Raw genomic sequence first — 26,740 nt, forward strand, 5'->3', positions numbered from 1 at the left:
TTGCCTCCCTGACTCCTTTTTCTGACCCGGTCACTTTTGTTACTTCCCCCTCCCCGCCTAGACCCCTCAGGGGAACGTAACAATATTTAGAAAGTTGCAGTTAATTAATATTTTCAAATTGCCTTTATCATTCTCTGTTTCTTTTCAATTCATCATTTATTTATTTGATCAGTATTTCAGCACCCAAAGACAGCAAATCAGAGTACTATAAAACAGTCATAAGCAACAAATCCCCAGGTTGGAAAGCAGAAAACACCGAAATTTTTGCCATTAATGCCCATCTATTACTCAGATGAATGACTAATCCCTTCGGTAGGGGTTTGATTACACCAGTAATGATTTTAATTGAACACTTTAATGAGAAAATGCTTTGTTTAAATGCAGAAATTCAGGTAAATGAAAGACAGTGCTATCTACAGCCATAAATATACAAGGAAAATACAAGGATACAAAGTTGTTGGGGCACAAGCGCATTTTATAACTGCTACATGAATGCAGTGGATTCACTGTCATGGTATTTTTACAGTTTGAACACAGCACAACAACCTATATAAGATACAAAAGCCCTATATGAGCAGCTTACAGTATACAGGCCTGTAGACCTGTCTCCGTAAGTCTCAGCGGTGGAGAGGGAGAGAAACAGTATAAGAAAGCGACCTTGGACCGGGCGAGGAGACGCTGTTGAGCTCCGCATCAATATTTTAGCGGTAGAGTTGACACATCAAAAAAAAAGAAAAAAAAGAGAGAAAGACAAAAGAAAGAACGAGGGAGAAAGGAGAAGAAGAGAATGCCCAGCGATTCCAGAGTCATCCAATATTCATGCACGCATCATCGCTGCCATGAATATTCATATGGAGATGAATATTTAAGTGCAACTCCTATGGAGAAATTAGGTTCATCTTTACACTTATCAATAATTTGCAGGCCAGGTGAGTCTCATCGGCCACTAAATAAGTCATGTCTGCACGCACGCACACAGACGTTTGAAGGATGGGAAAAAGAGTGGAAAACAACACAAAGTTACATGTCTGCTGGTTCGCAGCAGTGCCTTGTGGGTAAGAAGAGAAAGAGATGTCAGCAGTTTGATCTCCAAAAACAGAGTATGTGCACGCAGTTTATCTATTACCATTAATGAATATACATGCGTACAGTTGCATGGTTGACACACACGTTAACTCCAAAATGTTAAAATGTCCAGCACCAGTAACACTGCTTTGTTTTGGTTATTGGTCTTTTATGTCCAATGTGAACTATCATGTACCTATTTTTAGTGTATTTTTTGCACCAATCCCTCTGATCAAATATTTAGCATCTAGCCAGAATAAGCCGGGGTTTTTGTTTACTGTGGTTTGTAAATAAAATAAGCCAGTTTAGATCCATTTCAATACTTTATTTAGTTGCAGCTCACAGTGACAGAAGCTCTTTTGACAATAGGCAGTATTTCACAAATGAGAAATATTACTGCCGTTAGAAATACCCCTAACCTCCAACTGAGAACTAAAATGAAATAATTAATCACTACGAGCACTGTGACATGAATATTGTACAGCTGAGACTGTGAAGTTAAAAATTTAGTCAAGCCTGATAATGTAGAGCCTAGCCCAGGAAAGACTGTGAAGTGCATTAAACTGGAACTGGGAGTGGATTTAGGTCCACAAGGTTCCACTCCTTGGAAAAACCCACCTAAAGTTTTTGCCTCGATTTTTAATCCACCCAACCGTTTTTAATATTTCCAACCTGACACTAGTGAAATTAACACATTGATTCATGAACATCTGCCAATTGAGTGAATCTGAATTGTACACACATGGCACCAGCTCACACATACCTCATTATTTCATTTACTGTCTCTCAAAATATGACTTACTTATACTTTTTAAACTGTTACACAGTTTAGGAACAAGTATATTTTTATTCGATTCCCCTTTTCGTGTGCGTGCGCGCGCCTGTGTGTGTTTGTAAGCATTTAAAGGACAGAAGAGCGCAATTCAGAAATCTCTAATCGTAACACATCCTGTTCTTCTGTGTTACTCATCTGGTGGCAGTGATGTCATTACACAAACACACAATCTCTCTCTCTCTCTGTCACACACACCCTTCTCTATGATATGGTTATGAGGGAGGCTATGCCTTGTAATCCTATTCTCTTTGGTGAGGATGAAGACGGGTGTATGTTTGTGTGTGTGCCTGGCTAGAAAAAGGAGATCTGAGGTGGAGGGAGGATTAGGGCAGGAAAGAGGAAGCCAGCCAAAGTGGGCGGGCATTATTTGCCTCAAATACTTATATTTTCTACACAGTTACATGTTTTCTTTTTATATTGAGACTGAAGTCAGTGCTGCTCCTCCATGATGGAAGCAGAGCAGCCGATGGGCCCTTTGTGAATGTTTGGAAACATGTGAAGTCTTTCTTGCCAGGTAAAGTTGCAATAGTGCCTTATCTCCATCACCTCCTGTTTTTTATTATACAAAACAATTTGAAATACTTTACTTATTCATCGCATATTTGGGAATTTCATTTTTTATTCTTTACTATGTCTAATTTTTTATTCTTTTTCTCTTATTAGAAGTTTGCTGTGTGCCTCCGTGTCACATCTATAGCACAGAGTGTGCTGAACTAGATGAGAAAGTGACTCCAAACTGAGGCATCCAAGAGTGTCATAATAGGACCGTGCTGTGCCAGTTGTGAGCTATCTTATCATACTATAAAAAACTGTACAAAATCTTTGCACATCGCTGAATGCATCAGCTTAAAATGAACATACTGGCTGTTGAGATTGATGTAGCAACTGTAGCCTCAGCCTATTAGTTAGTGAGATCAGGTTTTGTGAACTCATCCTAACTCATCCTCCTTTCTGACACTAATGGGACCATCATTTACAAACTGAACATCATGTTGCATTCAGAAAAACTTGAAAGACTCTAGTTTACTGAGGTCTTAAACAAAGACTCTGAAGGACCATAGACATCTATACGATTAGAGTTCCTTCTAGAACCAGAGAAGTCAACCCTGCGGCCATATGAAAGAGTCCAAGCACTTGTACATTGGCTTTTCAGACCTGGAAGCTGCACTGATGTTTCAGTATATGCCTGCAGCCAGAGATGGGCAGTAACGCGTTACAAGTAACTGTTGCAAAAACGGTAATTAGATTGCCGTTACTTTCCCGTAGTAACGCTGCGTTACTGCGTTACTAAAACCCTGATTTTTTGCGAGAATGTCTCACGACAGTGACGTAAGCGAGTGCGCCGTTGGTGACAACAACTGTGTGCAGATCAACAATGGATCACATATCGATTGTGGGAGAGAGTATGAGCGTGCAGCGTTTAAAGCGTGGAAGTACTGACCTTACTTTGAGTTTCATTCCATAAAAAGTGACAAAAACATTAGCGTCCGTTGTGCGTGGGAAGAAAACTTCTTTTTACAGCGAAAAAAAACCCTAAACTTCCGAGCAAGCTCCGAGTGCGCAACGACGTAATGGGAAACTCACAGAGAAACTCGCGGATTCTTCAACTGACCGCGGCACACCTGCACCAGGGTAAACCTCCGCCTACCCCATTCCTGCTTTACAGGTGAAAATAGAGCAACAGGACCGCTGAGTCTTTGACTTTATTTATTTTCTGCTGTGTTTTACTTGCATCTATTTGAAAGACTGAGTGTAAACACAAAAACCTATTTTATTTTATGTGCTGGAATGTGCAGAAAATAGGTTTAAATGTTAAACAAATTTTTTCAAGTCAGAGAATGTTGCATATAATTTTATTTTTGCTTGATGCATAAAGTTAAAAGATTAAAACTAATAAAACAAGTTAAAAAAAGAGACTTTTCCATTTGATTACATTTTGTATGATGGATTATGTAGAAAAAGTAGAATTGGGCTGAGAGATCTATCACTTCATCACCTATTCAGGTTGTAAATCGTGTTTTTAAAAAGTAACTAAGTAACTAAATAATTAATTACTTTTGAAAATAAGTAATCAGTAAAGTAACGGGATTACTTTTTGGGGAAGTAATCAGTAATTAGTTACTGATTACTTTTTTCAAGTAACTTGACCAACACTGCCTGCAGCCTACTTCTTAGGCTGTTTTTTTTTTGACCAATAGCCTTCATCTCTAAGTATGTCTGTTTTTTTGTTATATCACTAAGTTCTTGCTGACAATGATTTAAAATGCACAAGGCTACTCTATTCCAACAGGGCACATGTTCAGTTTAACACTGATAACTTACACTACATTGCTAGCACAATCACGCATCAATTGGGTACAAATGTGTACACTGTGAGGGCAGACAGTAACTTGATTACTTGTTTTTTCCAACCAGATTATGAAGAGTAAGTCACACACTTGTTGCCATGTCCCTCCGATGCAAACTGAAAAGTCCAGACTTGCAGGTTTTATGTGCACATTAAGTCTGCTTAAGAATATCAAATAAAGAATATCAATTGTTGCAGACCTCAAAAGAGTCCACAGAAGGTGCAGACTTCAATGAGTTCTCTGAAAGGATTACCCCTAGTTACACTATTATGGACACTGTAATGTAAAGGGAAGCATCATGGCAGTAGTTTGATACACAGAAACAACCATGGTACATTTCATCTCAATGCACAGTTTTCCTTCATGGCCCAGCGCCCACAGGCTGGATATTTGGAAGAAGCATCAGTCGCACTGGATGCAGAAGTGTCATGTCTATTCACATGTACTGTGAGTTGGTGAAAGTAACACTATTTACCTTGAAGAGGTGATGTCTCTGCTCTTCTGACAGCATCAGCTGATGACTGTCTGTTACCATGGCGTCCATGTCCATCAGCCAATCCCACAGCTCCTGGTATTCAGCCTCAAACTCCTGCAGACTGACAAAAGGAAGTGAGAGAGAAGAAAGAGTTAAACTGTTATAATTAAATGTTTGTTTTGCTATGATTCATCTTGTCCATTTTATTATTTCTTTTATTATTGTAATATTTTTTTGTCCTCCGGCAAAGGGAAACGTGGATCTTGTTATATTGATAAAACACATGTCTAAAAACTGACTGACAGATAAAGTTTGCTCTACAGAAAAAGACAACAGAAGGCAAAAAGAAAAAAGTGTCAAAAAGCAAAACTAAAATGCTGTTCCAGGGAGTATTTCATCACATTTTACAGTTGTGGTCATAAATTTATAAATCATGTGCTTGAATGTCATGGTAAATTTGGGATGTTATAGAGTTGGTTCACAAGTTGAATTTATTTTGAACTCAAATCCAACACGGTCAGAAATACGTATATATACACTCCCATTAATATTTGGTTAAATGTCCTTTACCAACTTGCTAGTTTCATATTAATGGAGAGAGACAAATTATCAAACTAAAATTCAGAAAAAAACACATGACATATAAGTTATAGATTGATTTGTATGTCACGGAGTAAATAAGTATTTGATTACCAAGCAAAACATGACTTGTTGGAGAAACTGTTGTTGGTCTCCAGGTTTGCACACATGTCAGGAGGGCTTTGGTCCTCTCCTCTTTAAAGAAACCCTCTAAATACTTTTTGGTTCTTGACTGCCACCTAGCAACTTGAAGCTTCAGCTTCTCCACAGATTATCTGAAGGATTGAGGTCTCTAGACTGGGTAGGCCACTGCATGACCTTAATATGCGTCTTCTTTTGCCACTCCTTTGTTGGTTTGGCAGTATGTTTTGGGTTACTGTCATGCAGGAAGACCCATCCACAACCGATCTTCAGTGAGGCTGAGGATAGGCGGTTCTCATTCAAGACTTTACGATACACTGGCCCCTCAAAGCGGGGAAGTCGCCCTGTACCCTTAGCAGAAAACCAACCCCAAAGCATAATGTTTCCACCTCTGTGCTCGACTGTAGGGATGATGTTCTTTGGGTCACACTCAGGAATTCTCTTCCTCCAAAGAGCCAAAGAGCTTGATTTTGTTTTCATCTGACGACAACACTTTCTCCCAAGCCCTCTCTGAATCCTTTAGATGTTCAGTGGCAAACTTAAAATAGGCCTGGACATGTGGACCTTTTTAAAACTTATAAATTCCATGAGCAGTAATGTCAAAATGTTTAAGTTGCCTTAAACATTTTAAGTTAACACAAAAAACCCACTATGTGTTTGTTTCCACTCACAGGTATATTATTAAATAGCTACTGAGAAGAGAGACATCCTGGATACACATTTTGGTCGAACCAAATGGCAAAGTTTATGTTTAAAACTTTGTGATGATTCAGAAAAAAAAACATCCATGCTCCTGCTGACATCTTCAGCAACTGTATGGGTGTCTTAGAAAGATATTTAGATATTGTGTTCATGACAGTTTATACAATCAGCACCCAGGCTGTTTAAATTTTAATTTTGTAAAACTGTATTCAGACGTGGTTAATATTGTAGGGTCTTTAGCTTACAATATACAATGCCTCGAGGCGCCTAGACGCTACATAAATAAAACTGAATTTAACTGAACTGAAAGTGTAGTACGATAAATAGTCTTACACCCTCACGTCTTCTGTCATCCCCCCACTTCTTGCTGCTTCTTCCCACTCCCTTCCCCATTCTCCTTATCCCAGATTTCACCCCCACCTCTCTCCATTTCACCTCATTTTTCCGACCTCTCAATGTCATGGCTTTGCCTCCCACATCCTCCTCTTGCCCAGAATTTCTCCTCCACCTCTCTTTTTCCTGTTTCCTCCTCCTTTTCTTGTTTCCTAGCACTTTCTCTAAATCTTTCTACCTCCCTTTTTTTCTCTTAACATCGTTCCTTTCCTTACTCTCTAGTTCTCCCTCCCCTTTTTCAGCTCACTCCTCCCACTATCACCTCCCTCTTCCCCTTCCTAACTCATCCTCTCACCTCCCCCTTCCCAACACAGGATCACATCAAATATTTATGCTGCTGGAACAGGGGCCGATTGCTCAAACACGCGCATTACTGTCAGCCGTTTTGTTAAGGTGCGTGTGTGTTTATTATTTATATATTCACTGGCTTTCGGTCTCGGCGGGGATCGCCAACATGTTTCTCAACATTAGCGGTGAAATTGTTTGGAATTCTCCGGTCGCTGACGACGACAGTTTGACAGCTCTGTCAGACCCACAGTATTTCCACAGTGACTCGCACACAAGCACACACACATGCCAGGCAAGGCGACCACACATTAAGAGGTGCTCTCTGAAGCACACACATGAAAATCACTCAAATACACAAACACACACTTACTGAAAATCACAGTTACCCAGAAAGCCGCATACATATTCATCACTAAAAAAAGGAAACACACTACAATTTGATGTTCCATCAAAGTAGGGAGAGTAAACTATGAATGAAATTATGAAAAAAACAACAAATAGAACAAAAACTCTTTCCCATTGTCTCCTACAAGCTACAAAATTCAAACTATTAATATCTTTGGAATGAATGCATGCATTTATGGGCCTGAATCAGAATACTTTATTAATCCCTGAGGAAATTATATACACGTACATATTTTTACATCTGTTGTTTTGCAATATAGAGCCAATAAGTGAGTCTTAATCAAGGGGCAACCTCTGAAGCTGAAAAATGAAGCCAATGCTACATGCATACAAAACTGCAGTTCTACTCACTTTTGGGGCCCAGCCTCAAATGGTTTGAAGTGACAATTTCATATTAAAATGCCCAACTTTACAACCTTAAATGTATATTTACAGCTTGGCACAAAAAATGGATTTAGGATAGGTTCCCTCTTCATAACTTCTGCGAATTTTGAAATCATCATTGACCTGAATACTGGAGTTGGGGGCGAGGTGGCAATTCCTGACTGGGACACCTGTTTGACTACAGGTCGTAGAGTACCTGAACAGTGTCTGTAGACAAGGCCATCACTTCTATTTAAACTACTACCACAGCAATATGCTTGCAACCAAACACAGGGAGTTTTTTCCAACTGGTTGGGCGATACAGATTTTTTCCCTAAACAGGGACAGGTTCTTGCCAGGGGATCACTAACCAACCTTACGTGACTGGGGCATTAGCAATCATTTTCACAGTGTGTGGCATCAAACTCCAGCAACCACTCGCAAACAGTCAGAGAATACTCGTTGTTCCTTCAAGACCGGCCATATGGTTTCAGACCAGTCTCTAGGCCTGCATGACTGGGCATTATTCATTTGATGCTACACTGTCACCATGATGTTCACATGTACAAACTGGAGGACAAGTTAGCATCACGTGGTTATTGGTCATGTGTTTTCAAAACCTTAATAAAATTATACTTCCTGCATCTTGGAAAAGTTTACTTCTGCTCCCACACATAAAGAACTTGTAACTATGGCATTTTCTGAAATATTTATCATGTTAATTGCTTCTGTCATCTCAAGAATACTTATGATTAATAACCACTTTAACCTTTCCTCATGACTGAGAGTTTTGCATGTAATAATTTTGTGTTATTTTGCACAAACTTGTTCCCAAAGCTTTCTGTTCTTATCCTGTTCCCCACTTTTCAGAAATGACCTTAGTTTATTCTGTGGTTTTTATATCCATCACAATTTCGAACTTGTCCCCATTTTCTGTTTTTACTTTCTAAAAATTGTTTTCTTCATCTTCTGCGGCTTTTTTCATAACTCCCTTTTCCTGCTCACGGCTACAGAGAAATAAAACAAGATTTGCCAACATTTTTCCACCTGTTCCTCCTAACTCCCCCCACCTTGATCTTCTGTTATTTTCATCCTATCCTTTCCTCACACCTCCTGTCCTCCACTGAAAGTGATTCTCCGTGAAATAAAAGCTAAACCGAGGAGAAAAAAGCAAAGCAAGCAAACGCTGCTTCCTTCCCCCAGAGGCGGTGTTCCTCATTATGCGCTGAGCAGAGCGGCCCTTTACTGACTAAGACAGATGAAGCAGATACAACACTCGTACAGATTGTTTTCTCTTGTCGTTTTTCCACCTCCCCTCCTCTCCTCCATTTCCGTCTTGTTCTCACACTAATGTTAACTAAATGCTTTGTAAAACAGTATCTCACGGGGGGTGGAAGACGAGAAAACAGACAAATCGGAAAGGAAGGATCGACGAGGCGCCACTGTGGGGCTGCGTTCAACACCGGGATGGTTACGGAGTGTTTGAAGTGTCAAGTTCGTTTTCTGTCACACTGCGCTTACGGAGAGCACAAGAGTATTATAGAGAGCCTTTCTGACATTCAGTCACCTGAGGAAATTTGAATTATAAGGATCTATTATTCATTTCTACCTCAACATAATTCCAGTCAACACTGGATATAAAAAAATAATGTGGATAGAAAGTGTGCAAACCTACAAGGAAAAACATACTGATATCTACACTAGCTATCCAGACATTTTTCAATAATGAAATAAATGTGCATCTGATGAGATTAAGTAGTTAAATGCCATGTGTTTCAGTGTAACACTGACCTCTACACATCCTATACGTCTGTATTTTCTATTTTCTACCCAAACACAACAGAGAATGGCACACAGACACTAAGCAAAGGAATTTGTTGGGCCCAGCTTCAATCTGCAATGAAGGGAATATGACAGGAGTGTCCAACTCCAGGCCTCGAGTCCCGGTGTCCTGCAGGTTTTAGATGTGTCCTTGATCCAACACAGCTGATTTAAATGGCTAAATGACCTCCTCAACGTGTCTTGAAGTTCTCCAGAGGCCTGGTAATGAACTGATCATTTGATTGAGGTGTGCTGACCCAGGGCGATATCTAAAACCTGTAGGGCACCGGCCCTTGAGGCCGGGAGTTGGACACCCCTGCACTGTGACAACCAGATGGACAAGTTAATTTTCCTGTGTGATGCTATGATAGATGTTGAAGTTCTGTACTTCTTTGCCTCACAGCTCCAGATTCCTTCCGTATGTCCTTCAGTCAGTGTTGAGTTTTATGTGAGTGATGTGAAATACATGCTTTTCAAAATAACTGCTGTAACATAGCTAGTGTCCTCTATTTTACAGGGTTTACTAACCCTGTAAAAATTTCAAGTTCTGAGTTTCTGTCTTTCCTTTCTGGTATTTTGTACACAGCTGTTTGAATAAAACTATATGGTGATATACAGCTAAATGCTCCGATATCTGGCCGTGAGGCACTGTTGAGACACCTTGCTATTGATTATTGGTGTAAAATAGCAGGTGATAGTCCACCCAACTGAAACTTAAAATGTCTTCATGAGGGTCCTAAAAAATATATTGGAATCTTTCATTTTTAAATACTTTCTTACTGATTTACTCTTTTATGTATGTATATATATATATATATATATATTTTAATGATCTGTGGTGTCATTATTTTGAGAAGTTCTTTAACTAGTATTGTATTTTAAACAGGATTCAGGATAGATACCTTGTTGCTAACTAAAACACTCTCGGTGTCTTTCAGGCTTAAATGGACAGATTTGTTATCATACTTCACTTTCTACTTCCCTTTCTCTCTCTCCCTGCCGCCTGCTGCTGCAACGCCGATAGCGGCTGTAACTGCTGTCTCTAATTCATCATCCTCCATACAGCAGAAAGAAGAGAGCAAGGGACATAAGGCAAGAGGAGGGAAGGCAAGGCTCTCAGAGAGAGAACGAGGAAGAGGAGAGGAATGGAGAAAGAGGAAACTGGAGAAGGTAACAATAAGATGAGAAGACAGATATTCTAAATAAATAAAAGTAAAGAAGAGGATGGGAGTGGTGCATAGAGGAAGGCAACAAAGTAGTTACACTGAGAGAAAGGATGCAAAATAAAGCAAGGTGAGCAGGAGAAAAACATGAAGAGAAACGAAGAGATAGCAGAAGGCCAAGAAAGAGGACACAAAGCAGAGGTCAAGGAAGAGCAACTGGGAAAGAGCAGGAACAGAGGGTGAGGAGGAACGCAGAGAGCGATGGAGTGAAGGAAGAAAGGATGACAAGAGAGGAGGATGAAGCGATAGAATGAAAGGTTGAATGAGTCATATTGGCAGCCGTCACCTTTCAGTCAGAGACTCTGCTGGATTTATGAGGTGATTCACTGGCACTCGCCCAGTCTAATGGATTCATCCTACAGAGACATTAAAATCGAACTGTCGATGAAGAGCAGCGCAGAGGCCCGTGCTGATATTCACACACTTCTTCATTCATCCATGCTAACGGGTTCATCCTACGGAAACATTCAAATCAAGTTGTCCACAAACAAAACCCGGGTGCTTAATCAGTCATTCACTCACTAATTTATTATTTTATTAATCTTGGAAAAGAGCGTGGTGCACAAGTTTAATTTATTTAGACTTTTGTGGACTAAAAACACTGACTAACACGTCGTACAATAGGAAAGTTCCCTAAAACTAAACTAAAAAAAATAAAACTAAATGTGAAAAAACAATTTAAGTTAACTAAAATAAACAAACTGAAATGATTTCGTCAACTTGGAAAACTAAATAAAATAAAACTATAGATGAAATGTTCTTAGTCCTGTTTGCCTGACGAGGCATTGATGGACGAGTTTATTGAGACTGTGAGTCAACTCATTTCAGTTTAATAGCAGTACTGATTTTCCTAAATCTTGCCTCTGACATACAGTATGCCCTCCATTACGTTAACAATTCAAATGATTAAAAATAACACTGAAGCTAATAAAAACTGAAATAAAACAAAACCGTTTCAAATAGTAAAAACTGAACAGAAACAATGATTAGTCCTGAAAAAGATCTAAAATGCCATCTTCAGCTACCAAATGGTTGTAGACAGCCATCAAAAGTCTGTGGTTAAAGTAGAACTGGATAACAGAGTTTTAAGGTGGGATCACTGTTGCCTCACAGTCAGAGGGTTCTGGATTCAGACCTGTGTAGGGTCCTTCTCATTCTTACATTAAGTTCATTCATCCATATATTTACAAAGTCTAATTCCTCTCTCTGTTTCTCTTTTATCACAAAGTCATTAATTCCTGCAAAGTCAAGTCACTCAGTCATTCAGTTAAACATGCATTTGCTTTCAATTCTAATGTTAGTCCTTCGTGTATTCATGTTGGACTTTTTAAGATATAAATATGTTAAATAAGGTAACAAGTGAAACCAAAGTACTTATTGGTATTAAAAGTATGACTTTGATGTATGTATATATATATATATATTTCTGCTCTGAAAGGTTTCATGTCCTGATTGGTTAGAAGCTTGGACATGCCTCATCTTTCCTATATAAGCATTTAGATTATTTTGAACATAACAATAAGAAATATGAAAAATAAAAATTGACTTTTAGTTACTTTAGTTACTACAAAAAATCTATATCTTCCACCCTTACTAACTTTCATTCTGCTAATAATTTAGAATTGAGATATTTTGCTTGAGATTAGTGAATAATTCCGTCTGACCTTCATTTTCTTCACAACTGAACCAAAACCAGAAATCTCAACAGAATGAAACTCACAAAGAAAAACATGTAACATCCAATTAATACAAAACGCATCACACACACCACTGCACTGGACAGACAGACACGCACACACACGCTCACACATACCCAAATGTAAATGTGAAAGGCAACAGCTAACATATGAATAACCAATTAGAGCCCGACACATTCAATGTAAATTACTGAAATATTACGCCGCAGCCTCAGAGGGCTGAAAAACACAAACAAGATGAGGCTTTCATTTACATTTGTGCTGTGGGTTTTCACTCTTTGCACACAAACAACTTGCGCATGTAACAACTGTTATTTAATTCAAGTAGAAGACAGTCCAGTGGCACTACAGTGGGTTTGATTCGTATATGTGGCACTTGCACAGACAACGCACGCACCGCACGCTTCGCGGAAGCCACCGTGAAGTCACACTGACAACACCCGCAAAGTCTGCAGAACACAACATGCTACAGACTCAAAGGGAGTAATTTAAGCCTCAGTTTTTTTATTTGCATACACACTACTCAGTGTATGTTGTCATTTTCTTTTTGTGTGTGTGTGTGTGTGTGCGCCCTGTGTGTGAGTGATAACTGCAGCGAGAAGCTCCTCAAAGCCGGGGATGAAACGCCGACAGGCAGCGTGACCAAACACGGTGCTCGCCGAGCCGAGCCTGGCCACACCAGATTACTGCTGTTAACGCTCACGCTCTGTGTGTGTGTGTGTGTGACTGCATTTAGCTGCATGTGTGTGTTGTCTGTTATGTTTGCCTGTGTCTCTTCTATCACAACAGACAACACTGACCTGCTAGTTTTCACTCTTATTATTTTGCACTCCATTACGCTCTGCAGCTTCTGTCCTCTGCACGTTCAACACACAAACTCGAACACCTTGTTTAACAGGCCCAATGAAATGGTGGAACTTCTAAAAGTCAGAACAAAGGACTTTAAAGTGGACCTGTTATGATGATTTACAGCTCCCTGGATTTTATTCTTGGAATACACAGGAGCAGCAAGAAAGAAGTCCTCGTTTGTCTCCTATTGGGCCTTAGTTCATTGTTTTAGCTCACTTCCTGTTCCCTTTGAGCCACTTTTCTTCTAATTGGCTGCACATCACAAACAGAAAGTTTGAACAATGGTTGGCACTTCTGGGCTCACAGGCTTTGTCCCTCAATTGACCATAGGAGGGAAATTCAGTTTTATGAGTGCATAGAATTTCTACAGGGTGTATGAAAAGAATCATGTGTCTCCTATAGGATATATTTTTTAAGTAATGGACACAGAAGCTTGGGGTAATTTTCAAAATACATGGCTGAATATAAAGTTTTACATGCAAAAACTTTATATTCACTGTTCACAGAATTGGTGGTGTCCTGTCCAGGGTGTAGTGCACATTTGGTCCTAGTTGGGATAAGCTCGAGCCTATATTACACTAAATTAACACATTAAACTGATGGTTTAAAGTGGTGGCTTAGTGTCTTACGGTTCTGTAGTACTTGCATTGATCCCTGTGACTTCTCTTAAAATCTCAGGGATCACCTCTAAAGTAGGGAGCTGTTGTTATCCTGGCTTGATAACTTTTAAATTCTATATAGAGAGACCGTCTGATTCTCATAACCCCAAGAATGAAGATCCTCAGCCTAGTCATGCAGCAGGTTTGAGGTTTGTTAACCAGTTTGCTAAATTACCGTATTTTTTGGAGTATAAGGCGCACTTAAAATCCTTTAATTTTCACAAAAATTGACAGTGCGCATTATAATCCGGTGCACCTTATGTATTAATTCTGGTTGTGCTTACTGACCTCGAACCGATTTTATGTGGTACACGGCGCTCAAAAATCTGTGAAAATGTGTTAGTACGACTTTGGTAAGCCACGAAACTGCACCGCATGATGGATTGTCGGAGCATTACGGCTACTGTAGTCAGGAGCCTCGCGGAGTTACTGTGCTTCAACATAATATTACTCTGTGTGTATAAGGACCCCAGAATGGCACCTATTAAGAGACATGCTTACGAAGCGGATTTCAAACTCAAGGCTTTCAGTCATGTTTTGTTTCGCTTAATGCGTCTTATGTATGAAAATAGACCTGTTGATTAATATTGCACTTCATAGTCCGAAAAATACGGTAGCCTAGTGGTGGATGAACTGTAGCCCAGGAGGTCAATGAATACTCTACCAATTTGATTCTGAGTGTATGCGTCATAATTAGCACTACACGAATGTGTGTGTACATGAGGGATGTGGGGAAGTTTTAACATGTCCTCCCATAGTAGACATGCATTTGTTTTACAAAATAGAGCACTGTGCTGTGAACAAAAGTGCTTAGGCTGCTGCCCCCGCGACCCGGCCCCGGACAAAGCGGATGAAAATGGATGGATGGATGGATGGATGGAGCACTGTAAAGCAATTATGGAAGCTAACAGAAAATTACTGATCACTTATTCTGTTGTTTCCTGTTGTGCAGTTACCTGTTGTTCCTGGCCAGGTGATTGCAGCGCCTTCTGTTGGTGGGTGAGGGGTACTGCAGGCTGCTTAGTTTGATAGCCATCTGCTCTAAGGCCATTCGCTGGGCTTCGCACTGACTGGTGGTCTGCTCCGCCTGGAGAAAACAAAGCAGAACACAGGGGTATATATTACCCAGACTGAATTATTTCTTACACTTCTTTGGTTCATTCTGAGATTGCGTTCACATCAACATATTCTCTGTTATGTTTGTTAGTTGTACCTTGCTATAACCAATGAGGACTGATATGCTGTTTCCACGATATGCTGTGGATGCTGATGATAGTTCAAAGGGCTTCATAACAATCAATATAAGAATATTAATGCAAGAAAAGAAACTAAAATACCTCTTTGCAATGAAAAATGCAACTTACAGGTTTGATTAGCAGCTTCTTTTGAGATGTTTTTAACTGTTTTGAGAGAATAATTTGTGACATTTAACGCTGAAATGAAAGGGTTTTTAAAGAATATTTTTGCACTACTGCTGAATCTTGAGATGATGTTGTTTTATAGTTATTATAAAATTCCCTTAAGATGTCGTCCAATACACTGTTAATAGGTTTCTGCACTGTAAAATGAAGACTTTTAATGCCACACGGAAATTTATGTTTTATGTTTTAGTCGATTAGATAAATAAATGAATAAAACCATCCATAGAATTTAAAAATAAATAAAAGTAGACCCTATGCTGGTAAACAGTCTAATGTCAAATAATCTGTAATGTTACAAATTAACACTATGTCTATGTATGTCATGTTCTCAGTTTGCTGAATTGCAGGTTTTCCATGAAAAATTCCTGCCTTTCTCTGGTTTAGGACTTCTGCAAAGACCCCTCGAGCGTAAGACTTTTTAATACATTCTAAGGTGAACTTAATTCAGTGCTTCTTACAACGTACAAATACCCTGTCTTATATAAAGACCAAGATGACCAGAATCAAGGTAACACAGTGAGCCTTCTTGAAAGCGAACAGAACGTGTGTGCATGATGAAGTCGGCGGTCTGAGTGCGATCATCTTCCACTGAGTATGATTAGCTGTTTATTGCAGATGAAGGAGATTCGAACGTGGCGCGGTTTGTCGGACGTGCCCTTTAAAGCCCTGCAAGCATTCAGCAAGCCACTAGAAACACTCTCCATACTTATCCTCCGCGTCAGCTGACAACATACATACGCATCTATGAAACGGCACGTACATGTGTATGCATATAAATGTACATACACACAAACATTTCACTAACACAGATCACCCATAAAACCTGACGCACACATTTAATACGAATTGCTTTTCTCTGGCACAAATTACCCCTCATACACACACTCCTATCAAGCTCGCACAAATGTTCCCATAAAGCCACACATGCGCACAAATTGACCATCAATTGCTTCACACACAAAAACAAACATATTCACACATGGAGCATGATTCGCTGCTCTTTCTCACAAATTATCCTTCTCTCTCTCACACACACACACACACACACACACCACAGCTAGTTGCACTCGGTATCCAGACACAATCATATAGAGGCACTCAGAGCGCCGCTCAGATGTAATTGCATACAAACTATATGGAGATGAGGCCTCAATTGAACCAATGAAGGCAGAGTGAGTGTGTACAAACAGCCCAATGTGCACACATACACACATATGACCGCCTGCTTTTTCCTCATTCAGTAACAATCTGAATAAAGTGTTGTCGCGTCGAGTTGCGTTCGCCGTCCGATCTACTTAGCAGACTCGACGGAAGGATCTGGAAAGGTCATCCAATCTGTAGAAGGCAGAGCTGCTCAATCAGCGAGCTAATAAACAAACCGGCAATACACAATCAACAGCACTGTCTGTGTTGAGGTGTGTTTGAACGAGAGAATATTCTGTTTGTGTATGTGCTGCTGTTATAGAAATGAAACTAACTGGAGCCTCTCGGAGGAAAAAAAAACAGAGTTTATCTAAATGTCTCTCCACTTTCCTTCATTACTTCTCTCTATTTCTGTCTTGGTTGCGTTTGCAGACTGTTTGCTGGCTAGTTAGTCGGTCAGTGAATCAGTAAATCAGTCAAGTTGTTCATTAGCTGGTTAGACTGTTCTTTTCTGTGCTAATATGTTCCCTCAGTCTATAACTTTGAAGCCAAGCCAAGAACTACATTTAAAAATTGCCTCATTTATGTAAGCTTTTTGCACATTTATCAAGTAAATTACTGCACTTACAGCAAAGCAGAAGCGACCTTGGTCAAAAGAATAACCACGGCAGGACAGCTAATCCAAAAAAATGAATTAACATTGAAAGGGGACAATTGTGGTTTTACTAATTTTCTGTCATTTATATACTGATACAATGTTGGGTGTCAGGAGTTGGGTCTGTAACCCAGCATTTTGAGTTTTATTTTGTATTTTGATATGTGGAATGTGTTAAGTTCTTTGGTTGCTATTGTTACTTAGGATTGAATTGAGTTTCTAGTTCTTCTATAACTCCTGATTTAAAAGTCTTTTCTTGTCTTCAGTGACAATATGTCATGTATTTGTTGTCTGTGTGTGTCATGTAGTCGGTGTTATTATGTCTACATCTCTCCGTGATTCCAGTTTTATTTTGAAAGTCTTGTGGTCCTATGTTCAATGTGCTTAGTTTTGCTCTTCTCCTGTGGACTTATTATGTTCATTTGTGTCAGCCATGTCTCCCCAGGTGTTTCCACTTCCCTCATTACCCTTCTGTGTGTTTTCATTCAGTCTTTGGCTACGTCCACATGGGTATTTTTGAAAACGGAGATTTTCCGTTTTCGTTTTAAAAAATAAACCCGTCCACACGTAAAGGCATTTTCTCCGTTTTTCTCGTCCACAAGTAAATGCAAAAACAGAGTTTTCAAAAATAGTTTTTAAAAATCTCAGTTTTCAGTGACCAAAAACGCCGTTTACGTGTGGACGAAAGGTGCAAACGCATAGAAAAATCTGCGTTTTCAAAAATACCCGGGTACGTGTGGACGTAGCCTTTGACTGTTTTCTTTCCCGTTCCATGTACTACATGATTCTGCTCAGGTCGTGTTCATGTTTCATGTTCATGATTTTCCTCGTTATAGTTTCTCACACGTTCCTGTTCACAATCATGTTCACGCCTGTTGTCATAGTTACCAGTTTAGTTTTCCCTGTTTAGGTTTTAGTTTCGTTTTTGCCCCTGTTCGCCTTTCGCTTTATTTTCTACTTGTGTATCAGCCGTAATAAACGGCTCGCTTTTTGTTTAACCTTAGTACCTTAGGGCAATCGTGGCTCAAAAGTTGGGTGTTCGTCTTGTAATCGGAAGGTTGCCGGTTCGAGCCCCGGCTCGGACAGTCTCAGCCGTTGTGTCCTTGGGCAAGACACTTCACCTACCGCTTACTGGTGATGGCCAGAGGGGCCGATGGCGTGATATGGCAGCCTCGCCTCCATCAGTCTGCCCAAGGGCAGCTGTAGCTACAACTGCAGCTTGCCTTCACCAGTGTGTGAATGTGAGAGTGAATGAATAGTGGTATTGTAAAGCGCTTTGAGGGGTCCCGAAAAGCGCTGTATAAATGCAATCCATTATTATTCCCTGTCTGCACTTGGGTCCTCATACCAACACTCAGGCTGCGCCGTGACAGTTGGATGCCATTCAGGCAAAACTAGTCATTCACATTATCTAAAATGAACTTAAATTAATTGTCATGGTCCTGAGTCATGTGACCCAGTGTTTCTAAGTTTCATGATATTTTGTTATTCATCTGTATTCTAGTTTCTTTTCAGCTTATCTAGTTACATTCTGTCATACCTACTTCCAGTTATATTTTATGGTTTATTGGACTCCCCTTGTGTCTCATCCCTGTGTTAATTCTTCCTTAGAGGTTTGTGAGTCTTATCTGTCATGTCTCCTGTCTGTGTAGTTCATGTTGTCAAGCTCATGTCACTTTTGTCTTATTTAGGGTTCCTGTTTTACTTTGAAGGGTGTTCATTGTTCATTGCTTTAGTTTCACTTCCAATGTGGTGTCATTTGGTTTGTTCTAGTCAGCTGTTTCCTCACATGTCTCCACTTCCCCATATCACCTCATGTATGTATTAAAGTCCTCTGTCTTCCTGTGTTCAGTGTCCCGTCGTCCTTGTTCCACCCATCATGTCATGTCAGGTTTCAGGACTCTGTGCAGGTCATGGTCATGTTGCCTATTCATGTATGAGTTCATTGCTCCTTCATGTTCCTGCACAAAGTCCTGTTCATAGTCATCGCGGTCTCCTTGTTATTGTCTTCCTAGTTATCATAGTTAAGTCTGTTTCCTCAGTTTTCCCAGTGTAGGTTCCAGTCTTGTTTTGCCTCTGTGCTTACTGCCTTGTTTTGTTGACCTGATTATCAGCCGTCATAAAAGGCGCGCGTTTTGTTCAAGTTAGTTGTGGTCTCCTCGCCTGTGTCTGCACCTGGGTCCTCACACACCCACACACTGTCTCCCCCCACAAACTGCAGCATTAATTAAGTGTCTTAAGTTTTAATTTAGGAGTGAGAAATTTGAATTCTCCTTTTCCAAATTCCATTTGAACTTCTGGGACAGACAAAGTGGTGAAACATGGAACCCAGGACAACAATTTCCCACAATTTCTGATTAATATAAGTCAGTATATAAGAAGCAAACCAAAAATAGCCTTATAAATAAAAAATCTACATATAAATATACATAGTAGCTGAATCTACAACATGACAAAGCAGACCACTCAAGCTCAGCATACAATGCACAGGGGTGAGTAAAAGTCTTAAAGTTTGTAATAAATCCCATCGTTCCAGAATAAACAGAATGCAGGATATGTAAGCATTCTGGGGACCCATGTATATAAATCACATCACCATAACCAAACAGAGACATAAAAGTCTTTCTGGCCAGAAACAGATAGACAGGAAAGTAAACACCAAGTTTCAATTTCAATTTTTTAACTGAATGCGAGGTGTAGACGAGAGTGAGTCGTCAATTGTTTTTCCTACGTACTTATATTGAGATGCTCACTCAATCTCTGAGCCCTGAAGTATATAATACATGAGAGGTTCAGGGGTTTATATTTTGAATTTTTAAGTTTTAAATCACACAGGCTATGCTATACTGCACTGGAGCTGACAGAGAGCCTGGCTATAAGAGGAGTAGATCATCATATCATCAGCATAAAAATGAGGACTGATCACATTAAGCAAGCTAGAAGTCACTGAGGCCTGATTGATGAATAACTCTGAAAGCATCCAACGTTTTCTAACAGCCCTTCGATGGCAAGTCTTGGTATTAACTGTGTCAAATGCTATGGCTAGGTCAATAAAAATGGATGCACAATGTTGCTTGTTATCTGCTTGAAACAAATCAATTAAATTGAAACAATCACTTTTAAGGCTGCTATAATTGTACTGTAATTTTTCTAGAAGCCTGACTGGAAATCATTTAAAAATCTCCTTTACAAAGGGGAACTTTTTCTGCTCTTCGTTAACAAGAGTTTCCAGAACTTTGACAAAAGCAGATTATTTAGAGATGGACTTGTAATTAGTCACAACTGAAGTATCCCAACCTTTAAGCAAAGGGAGAACAAAAGCAGATTTCCAAATGGTTGGAATTTCATTTGTATATATATAAGAAATCCAAACAAAAAATGACATTGGTATTTTTGTGCAAGCAATCCCTATGAGCTTTCAGCTCAGATTTCAGACTGCTCTAAACACTCAGTTTCAGACTTTTTAGCTGACTCATGGCTCTTAATGATGTCAAAGAGAGTGGAGATCTGTATTTAGTCATCTCAGACACAGAAGCTCCATCCAACTACTGCTCACACCTGTTTTATATTGACAGAACGTTGGTTTAAAGGAAGGAAGGAAGATGGGAGCAAAACAGTTTGTTTTAGACCTTAGATGACAGGTCTCCAACTCCAGTCCGCGAGAGCTGCTCTCCTTCAGCTTTAAGATGCATCCTTGTTCCAACACACCTGAATCAAATGACTGGCTTGCTATCAAGCCTTTGCCAAACTTAATTCAACCATTTGATTCAGCTGTGTTGGGATGCATCTAGCTGTAGGAGAGTAGCTCTCATGCACTGGGGCTGGAGATCCCTGTATTAGATGAACTGAGGAACTCCAACAATCCCCACTATAAGATTAAAGATTATTCTGAACTCTGAATCATGTAAAGCTATTGTCAGTAACACAAGAAACTTTTATATAAGTTGGCCAAGGAAGATGGCCCAGCACCAAGGAAAGTCTGCTGCTGCCATGGGAAGTACATCATAAAATATATTTAGTGTTTTGTGGAAACAACTTTTGAAAGAAGTTCATTGCTGACAAAAACTTTGAAGTGATAATGTGATGTTTTTGTCAGTGCTACATGGTCATAATGTCAGTCAGTCAGTAAGGAGGTCACTAACTGATTCAGTCCCGCAGCTACATACTCACTCAGTTATTTATTTAATCATTTTTTCTGACGTTGGCAACAACTGAGCCAACACAGGCTAAGGTATGAAAAAGCAAATTACTTCCATAACAGCTGACTAAAGCCATAATGAAACACGCACACACACTTGTACAGTATGTGTACACACTGAAGTACACTGAAGCAATTTCTCCTGGACGCCCACCTTGAGGACACAGTGACTAAAGACACACACACACACACACACACACACACACAGTCATGAGTTGGGCTGCTTCCCAGTCTGAAGGATCTTCAAGGATTTCTGTCAAAAATTATTTGTCTTCAAACTAGACTCATGCCTCCATCTGTTAGTTTTTGCATGCGCATGTGTGCATTGCTCATTTTGCCTAACTGCCTATTGCAAGAAGGACCAAAAGAAAAGCAAGCATATATGTATGTCAATGAACATCTCCTATTTATCTACCATGCAGCCAGAAATGAGTAAACGGCCTAGCTAGTGTGCATTTTCAGGCTACCGAACGCAGAAATGCAGAAAAAAAGGTGATTTCCTAAACATTCAACTATGAAGGAGACCACGACCTTATCATTATCACAACCCACTGATCAAAACTGCAGCATTATTCTAATAATTATAATTATTGGTCAAATGATTGCATAAACCTTCAGTTTACCCAAACCGTTATTTAAAGTGGATCTATTATGTTTTTTCCTCATATTTCTGATGCCTTATGTAAAAATGTTTCAAATAATGGGGTAGCGTACAAAGTACAATAGGCCAAAAGCTCAGGCTACAGTATGCTCTAAAGCAAAAAGCTCAGTATTATGTCAGTGAGAAGGGAAATCCTCATATGGTCATCTCAGACTGCCTTCTACATGCTGTTCAAACTTTTGTTTTGTCTGGCTTAAAGGGAAGAAAGCAAAAGTTCTTGTTTCAGGCCAAATGCTCTGTTTCAAACTGTTTTTTTCTACTCTTGGCTCTGTATGTTTTGTCCTTCAGAGGGGATATGAATAATATGTTACTGAAAATTGTGCAAAGCTATTCTAGTCGAGTCCAAGAATAAAAATCGGGAGTTTAAAATAAGCAAAACAAGGCCCCATCGATGTGTGAAGAACTGTCCGTGGTACTCGTAATGAAATATGCTCTCGAACGTAACTTGTCTAATGTTACATGCTGAATGAAGGGAATTTTATGAAGGAGGACTATTAAAAAACACCTGATGGGGATATTATGGACTATGTTGGAATTTATGTGGTGTCAGTTACGTGATATCTGATACAAAGAGTTACACAAAAAATAACCTCTCTTCCATTTTTAATAGTGCTGCTGGCGTGGCTCTAGGCAGGCACTGACATTCATGGTAAGGATCAGCCACGGGCTTCTCCTCTAGCGCCACCATGAGGATAAATTTGTGGGTTTGAGACATATGTTTCCAGATGACTTGCAATAACATTTTATCAATAAATTCACATCCTCTTAGAATGAACTGTAACAGCGGTGCTCCTCTGACTTGCTACTATTATCATTGTTATTATATTGTGTGCGTCTGTAGCTACAGTAAATACGGTGGAGGTTTGTTTGCTGCATTTGTGATAACCTCATCTGTTTCTGCTGCTACGCTATCAGCTCTTAAAGATAAAACCTGGAGTAAATATAAACACAATCAAATATTTATTTTATTCCTATCATTGCTGATGAGATATTGTGAGCGATTTCAAATGGAGAGGCTGAATCCAGTGTTTCCAGTCCTGTCGTTAACGCTGCTAATAGACACACAAATCAATAAGAATCTGCCTCATTTGATGAATACGTAGACTGTCCTCTGAAACACACACACAGAGAAATGCACACAGCCTGTTGTAGATGCGTGTGTATTGCACTTCGATGTGCTGAATCAAGTCATTTTAGGGCTTTTTGTTTACATGTCAGGGCCAATTTATCCCGCATCCTCGGAAAACCTCAGCACTAGCTGTGTGAGTGTGTTTATGTGTGTGTGTGTGTGTGGGGGGGGTTGTTTTCATGTCTTAAAAATATATGTATGCATGTGTGTTTTCTGGCAATTGTGTGTTGATTCGCTGCTGTGGAACTGTGGCTTGATCCCTTATGAATGTGCATGTGTCCAAAGATGTTTCTGTTTGGAAGTGTGTTAGATGTGTCTCCTGGGGTTTTCCTGGGGCTATAACTGCCAATCAAACAGCAGTGTTAGGACTGAGAGCTGAGCAGCAACAGCAGCATATAAACACACTGCAGGATCCACAACATGCTGTCTGCTCTTACACATGGTTCATTAAAAATAAATATCAGACAATAAATCAATAAACAAATCAATCAACTAATCAGTCACATCACAGAATAACACTTCATTAGCATGAGAGAAATACAGGGAAATATGGAGATAAAAAGGTAAATAATGTTCACTCTTTCAAAATTTTGTGTTGTATTTGTACTCCAGACAAGATTATCTGTCTCATTTTCACCTTTTGTTAGACACATGTGAACCAACAGTGACAAACAAGAGCAAGTTTTGTGCAGCTGAGTGTCCAGGAGTGCCTGCAGTGTCACCTCAGCACTGTTCCTTTAATCTGCCAGGAACATCTTAATGCCAGAAGTCATGTGAATGAGTTCTGGCTCTTTGGCAGCTATGTTGATTGTTGCCTGGAGCTGTGCCCAGAAACATTGTTCTGAGAATCTGCAGGTTTTGTCACCATGCAAGCACAGAGCAAATTTAAAGCAAGTTTCCCACAGTGCACCTTCTGTCTTTCAGCTGCCGATGAGGTTTTACCGTTTCCCCACGACTCTGTCAATTGCTTTGCTTAAAACCTCTGTGTCTCAGTAGCTTCAGGATTGATTCGACGAGATACGATCTGGTCACATTTGCTGTTTAAAAAGGATAGGACTTCTTCGTGTTGCTTTATTTACACGATGATACACTACCCAGACAACTTATAAGATACACCTTCCTAGCACTGAGCTCAGAACAGCCCTAATTATTCTTGCAAGCAATGTGCAAAAGCATCCTAGGACATTTTGGTCCATATTGACATGATAGCATCATGCAGTTTCTCCGGATTGATTAGCTATTGACTGATTAACTGTGTCCATCCAGATTGAGATCTGGTGACTATGATTATTTTACTACTCATAATGTTTGAGTGTGTGAAATAGACAAGCTGTATGAATTTTGGTGTGAATAGGTGAAGGAGGCTCATTGCAAAAAGCACTATGAGTGGTCAATAAACTTCCAAAGCACAGTTACATTGTGTCATGGCAGATGAAAACTTTTTATATTTTTACAGACACTATTCTCTACAAGAAAATGACTCTATGGGTCATTTGTGCAAGTTGTTATTCCACCCTAAAGTGTCTTAAATACATATTTTCTATCTTTTAGCTGGAGGGCTTGATTTTATATATGACTAAAAAAAAGGTCAGTAGCAAGATATTTTAGTTTTTGTGCATGGTTAGATGAAAACTAAACACACATCGGTTGCTACTTTGTGTAGTTTTGTAACTGACTTTATCGTTTTCAGTAAACTGTCACTGTCTTTATTCTTCTTGTTATGACATACTAATAACACTAAAGGTCAAATGAAACATAAATGGTAAGTGGGAAAAAGGAGGAATTTAATCCATGAGATTTCATGGATCTGTCCTTTAAATCCACACTCGATGATAATTTCTTGGAGCTTGCATGTATGCGTGTGTGTGTTGCAGGTCAATATCTGAGGTGAGATATTCCACTAACAGGGTGTTTTTGTCTTGATAGAGCAAAGGAGTGGGTAATGATACAGGATCAATAATGGATATGAGACAACTGCATCCAGCTGGTAGGGCCTGCATACACACACACACAAACATCTAATGCACAAACAGAAGCATCTTTGGACACATGCACATTCATAAGCGATCAAGCCACACAGTCCATAGCAGCAACGGCTAACAGCATTAGTTTATCAGACCACAAGAATAATGAGCAAGTGGGGGGCAGCAGGTTTGTTAAAACATAGAAAATGTTAGGATAACTTGTCTTGAACCTACATAAACTATATATACATTCAGACTACTAATATCAGAATCAGTAATACAGATAATGAAGTTGTATTATCTATGAACATTGAGCTGCAGCTCATAAAGTACAACTTATAATCAAAATATTCATCCTGACTCTGTGTAAACTGAATCAAAATGTCTCCTAAATAAAAAGCCACTATGAATAATATACAGAAAATGAGTGCTGTGTCTACTAAATAAATGCAAAAAATAGTAAAGTTGGGTATGTGACTCCACAGCAGGCTACATCTGCCAAACAAAGCTGCAGGGGAAGTGCATGTGTGTTGGTGTGTGTTCTCTCCAGGCTGCCTGTTCTGTCCAGATGTTTCTGTTAAAGATTTCATCTGAGGCTGAAATCAACTAAACAAACCTTCAGCTTCAACCATGCATTCTGAAAGCTAATGAAAGCTAATTCTTAAGCTAATGGTTCTATTGCTGGCAAAAAAATAATATAATCTATTGAGCATAAACTCAAGTGACAAGAGTATGTGACTAACAAAGTGGCTGGTGAGTGTGTGAAGAGCGAGTGACATCAAAAGACATGTCAAATTCCAAAAATAATCCAAAATGAATTGCAGGAAAAACTAGCATGCTACACGTCTCATACAACTATGCCCCGTCAAAAGAAAGTGTTTAAGGTTGGGTAACACTGACATTCTTGGTGCTAAATATTTTCATAGCTCTATTCCGAAGTAGCCTATCTGTTCATCAGCTTCATAAAGGATTTTAACCTGTTAGGCTCAAACTAGCTAATAACTAGTAGCTTGTTATTAAAAACAACCTTAGCATTTCTTAGCTTTTGTGTTTAACCAACAGCAGATCCTAATATTGTCTCTCTGCCACTTTTTTCTTGGTCTGTTATAATTCTGTTATGAATGGTTATGACATCATCTGTGTTTTATTTTATTCATGCATTAACTTAAGACCACTTTAAATCTTAAGGGGTTAAGTGAATATTCACTAGCAAGCCTTTGCTTAACACTGAGTTGTCATCTATATTTTCAAAAAAGGTAAAAGTTTTTATTTTTATTACATTTAAAATTTTAGTTAAAAAATCCCACGTGTGACAAAAATCTGTCAGCTTTCAGTGAGCATCACAGATGGCGAACCTCACTGATCCACTGCAACACCTGTACAACCTTTAATCCCCACCAAGACCTCTGTCTTTTGTTTCTGTCGTGCCACCTAGAACTCATCTCACACTCTTTCTGATTAAGATCTGATTTTTTATGTTGGTTAATTATTTCCTAATTAGTTTGCGTGTTAATTAGAATATTCACTAATGTTAATTAGCTGTATTAATAGGAGCTGCTGTAACACCTGCCCCCGGCTCCACCGCCTGCCAAATATCTTCATCTCAAAACAGCTTCCTACCTCAAAGCTCCAAAATGTCATCCCTTGTTTTTATTGCAAGACGAAAGAAAAAAAAAGACTCAAGATTTTCCAACATATTAGATATTAGAGCAGAAATTCTATAGAT

At 39.3% G+C, this 26,740-nt stretch overlaps 1 protein-coding gene across 1 annotated transcript in view; it reads right to left on the reverse strand.

Moving 5' to 3' along the window:
- The window catches only part of akap6 (A kinase (PRKA) anchor protein 6), a 211,856-nt gene that overhangs the window by 88,459 nt on the left and 96,657 nt on the right, over positions 1–26,740 (reverse strand). Inside the window, exons 14-15 of the mRNA XM_005728572.1 lie at positions 14,800–14,930; positions 4,724–4,844 (exon numbers count right to left, since the gene is read on the reverse strand). Coding sequence (XP_005728629.1) covers positions 4,724–4,844; positions 14,800–14,930 — 252 coding nt within the window. The remainder of the gene's footprint in view (positions 1–4,723; positions 4,845–14,799; positions 14,931–26,740) is intronic.

This window comes from Pundamilia nyererei, unplaced genomic scaffold (assembly GCF_000239375.1).
Source record: "Pundamilia nyererei isolate P.nyererei 1_Seehausen unplaced genomic scaffold, PunNye1.0 scaffold00029, whole genome shotgun sequence".
Lineage (NCBI taxonomy): Eukaryota > Metazoa > Chordata > Actinopteri > Cichliformes > Cichlidae > Pundamilia > Pundamilia nyererei.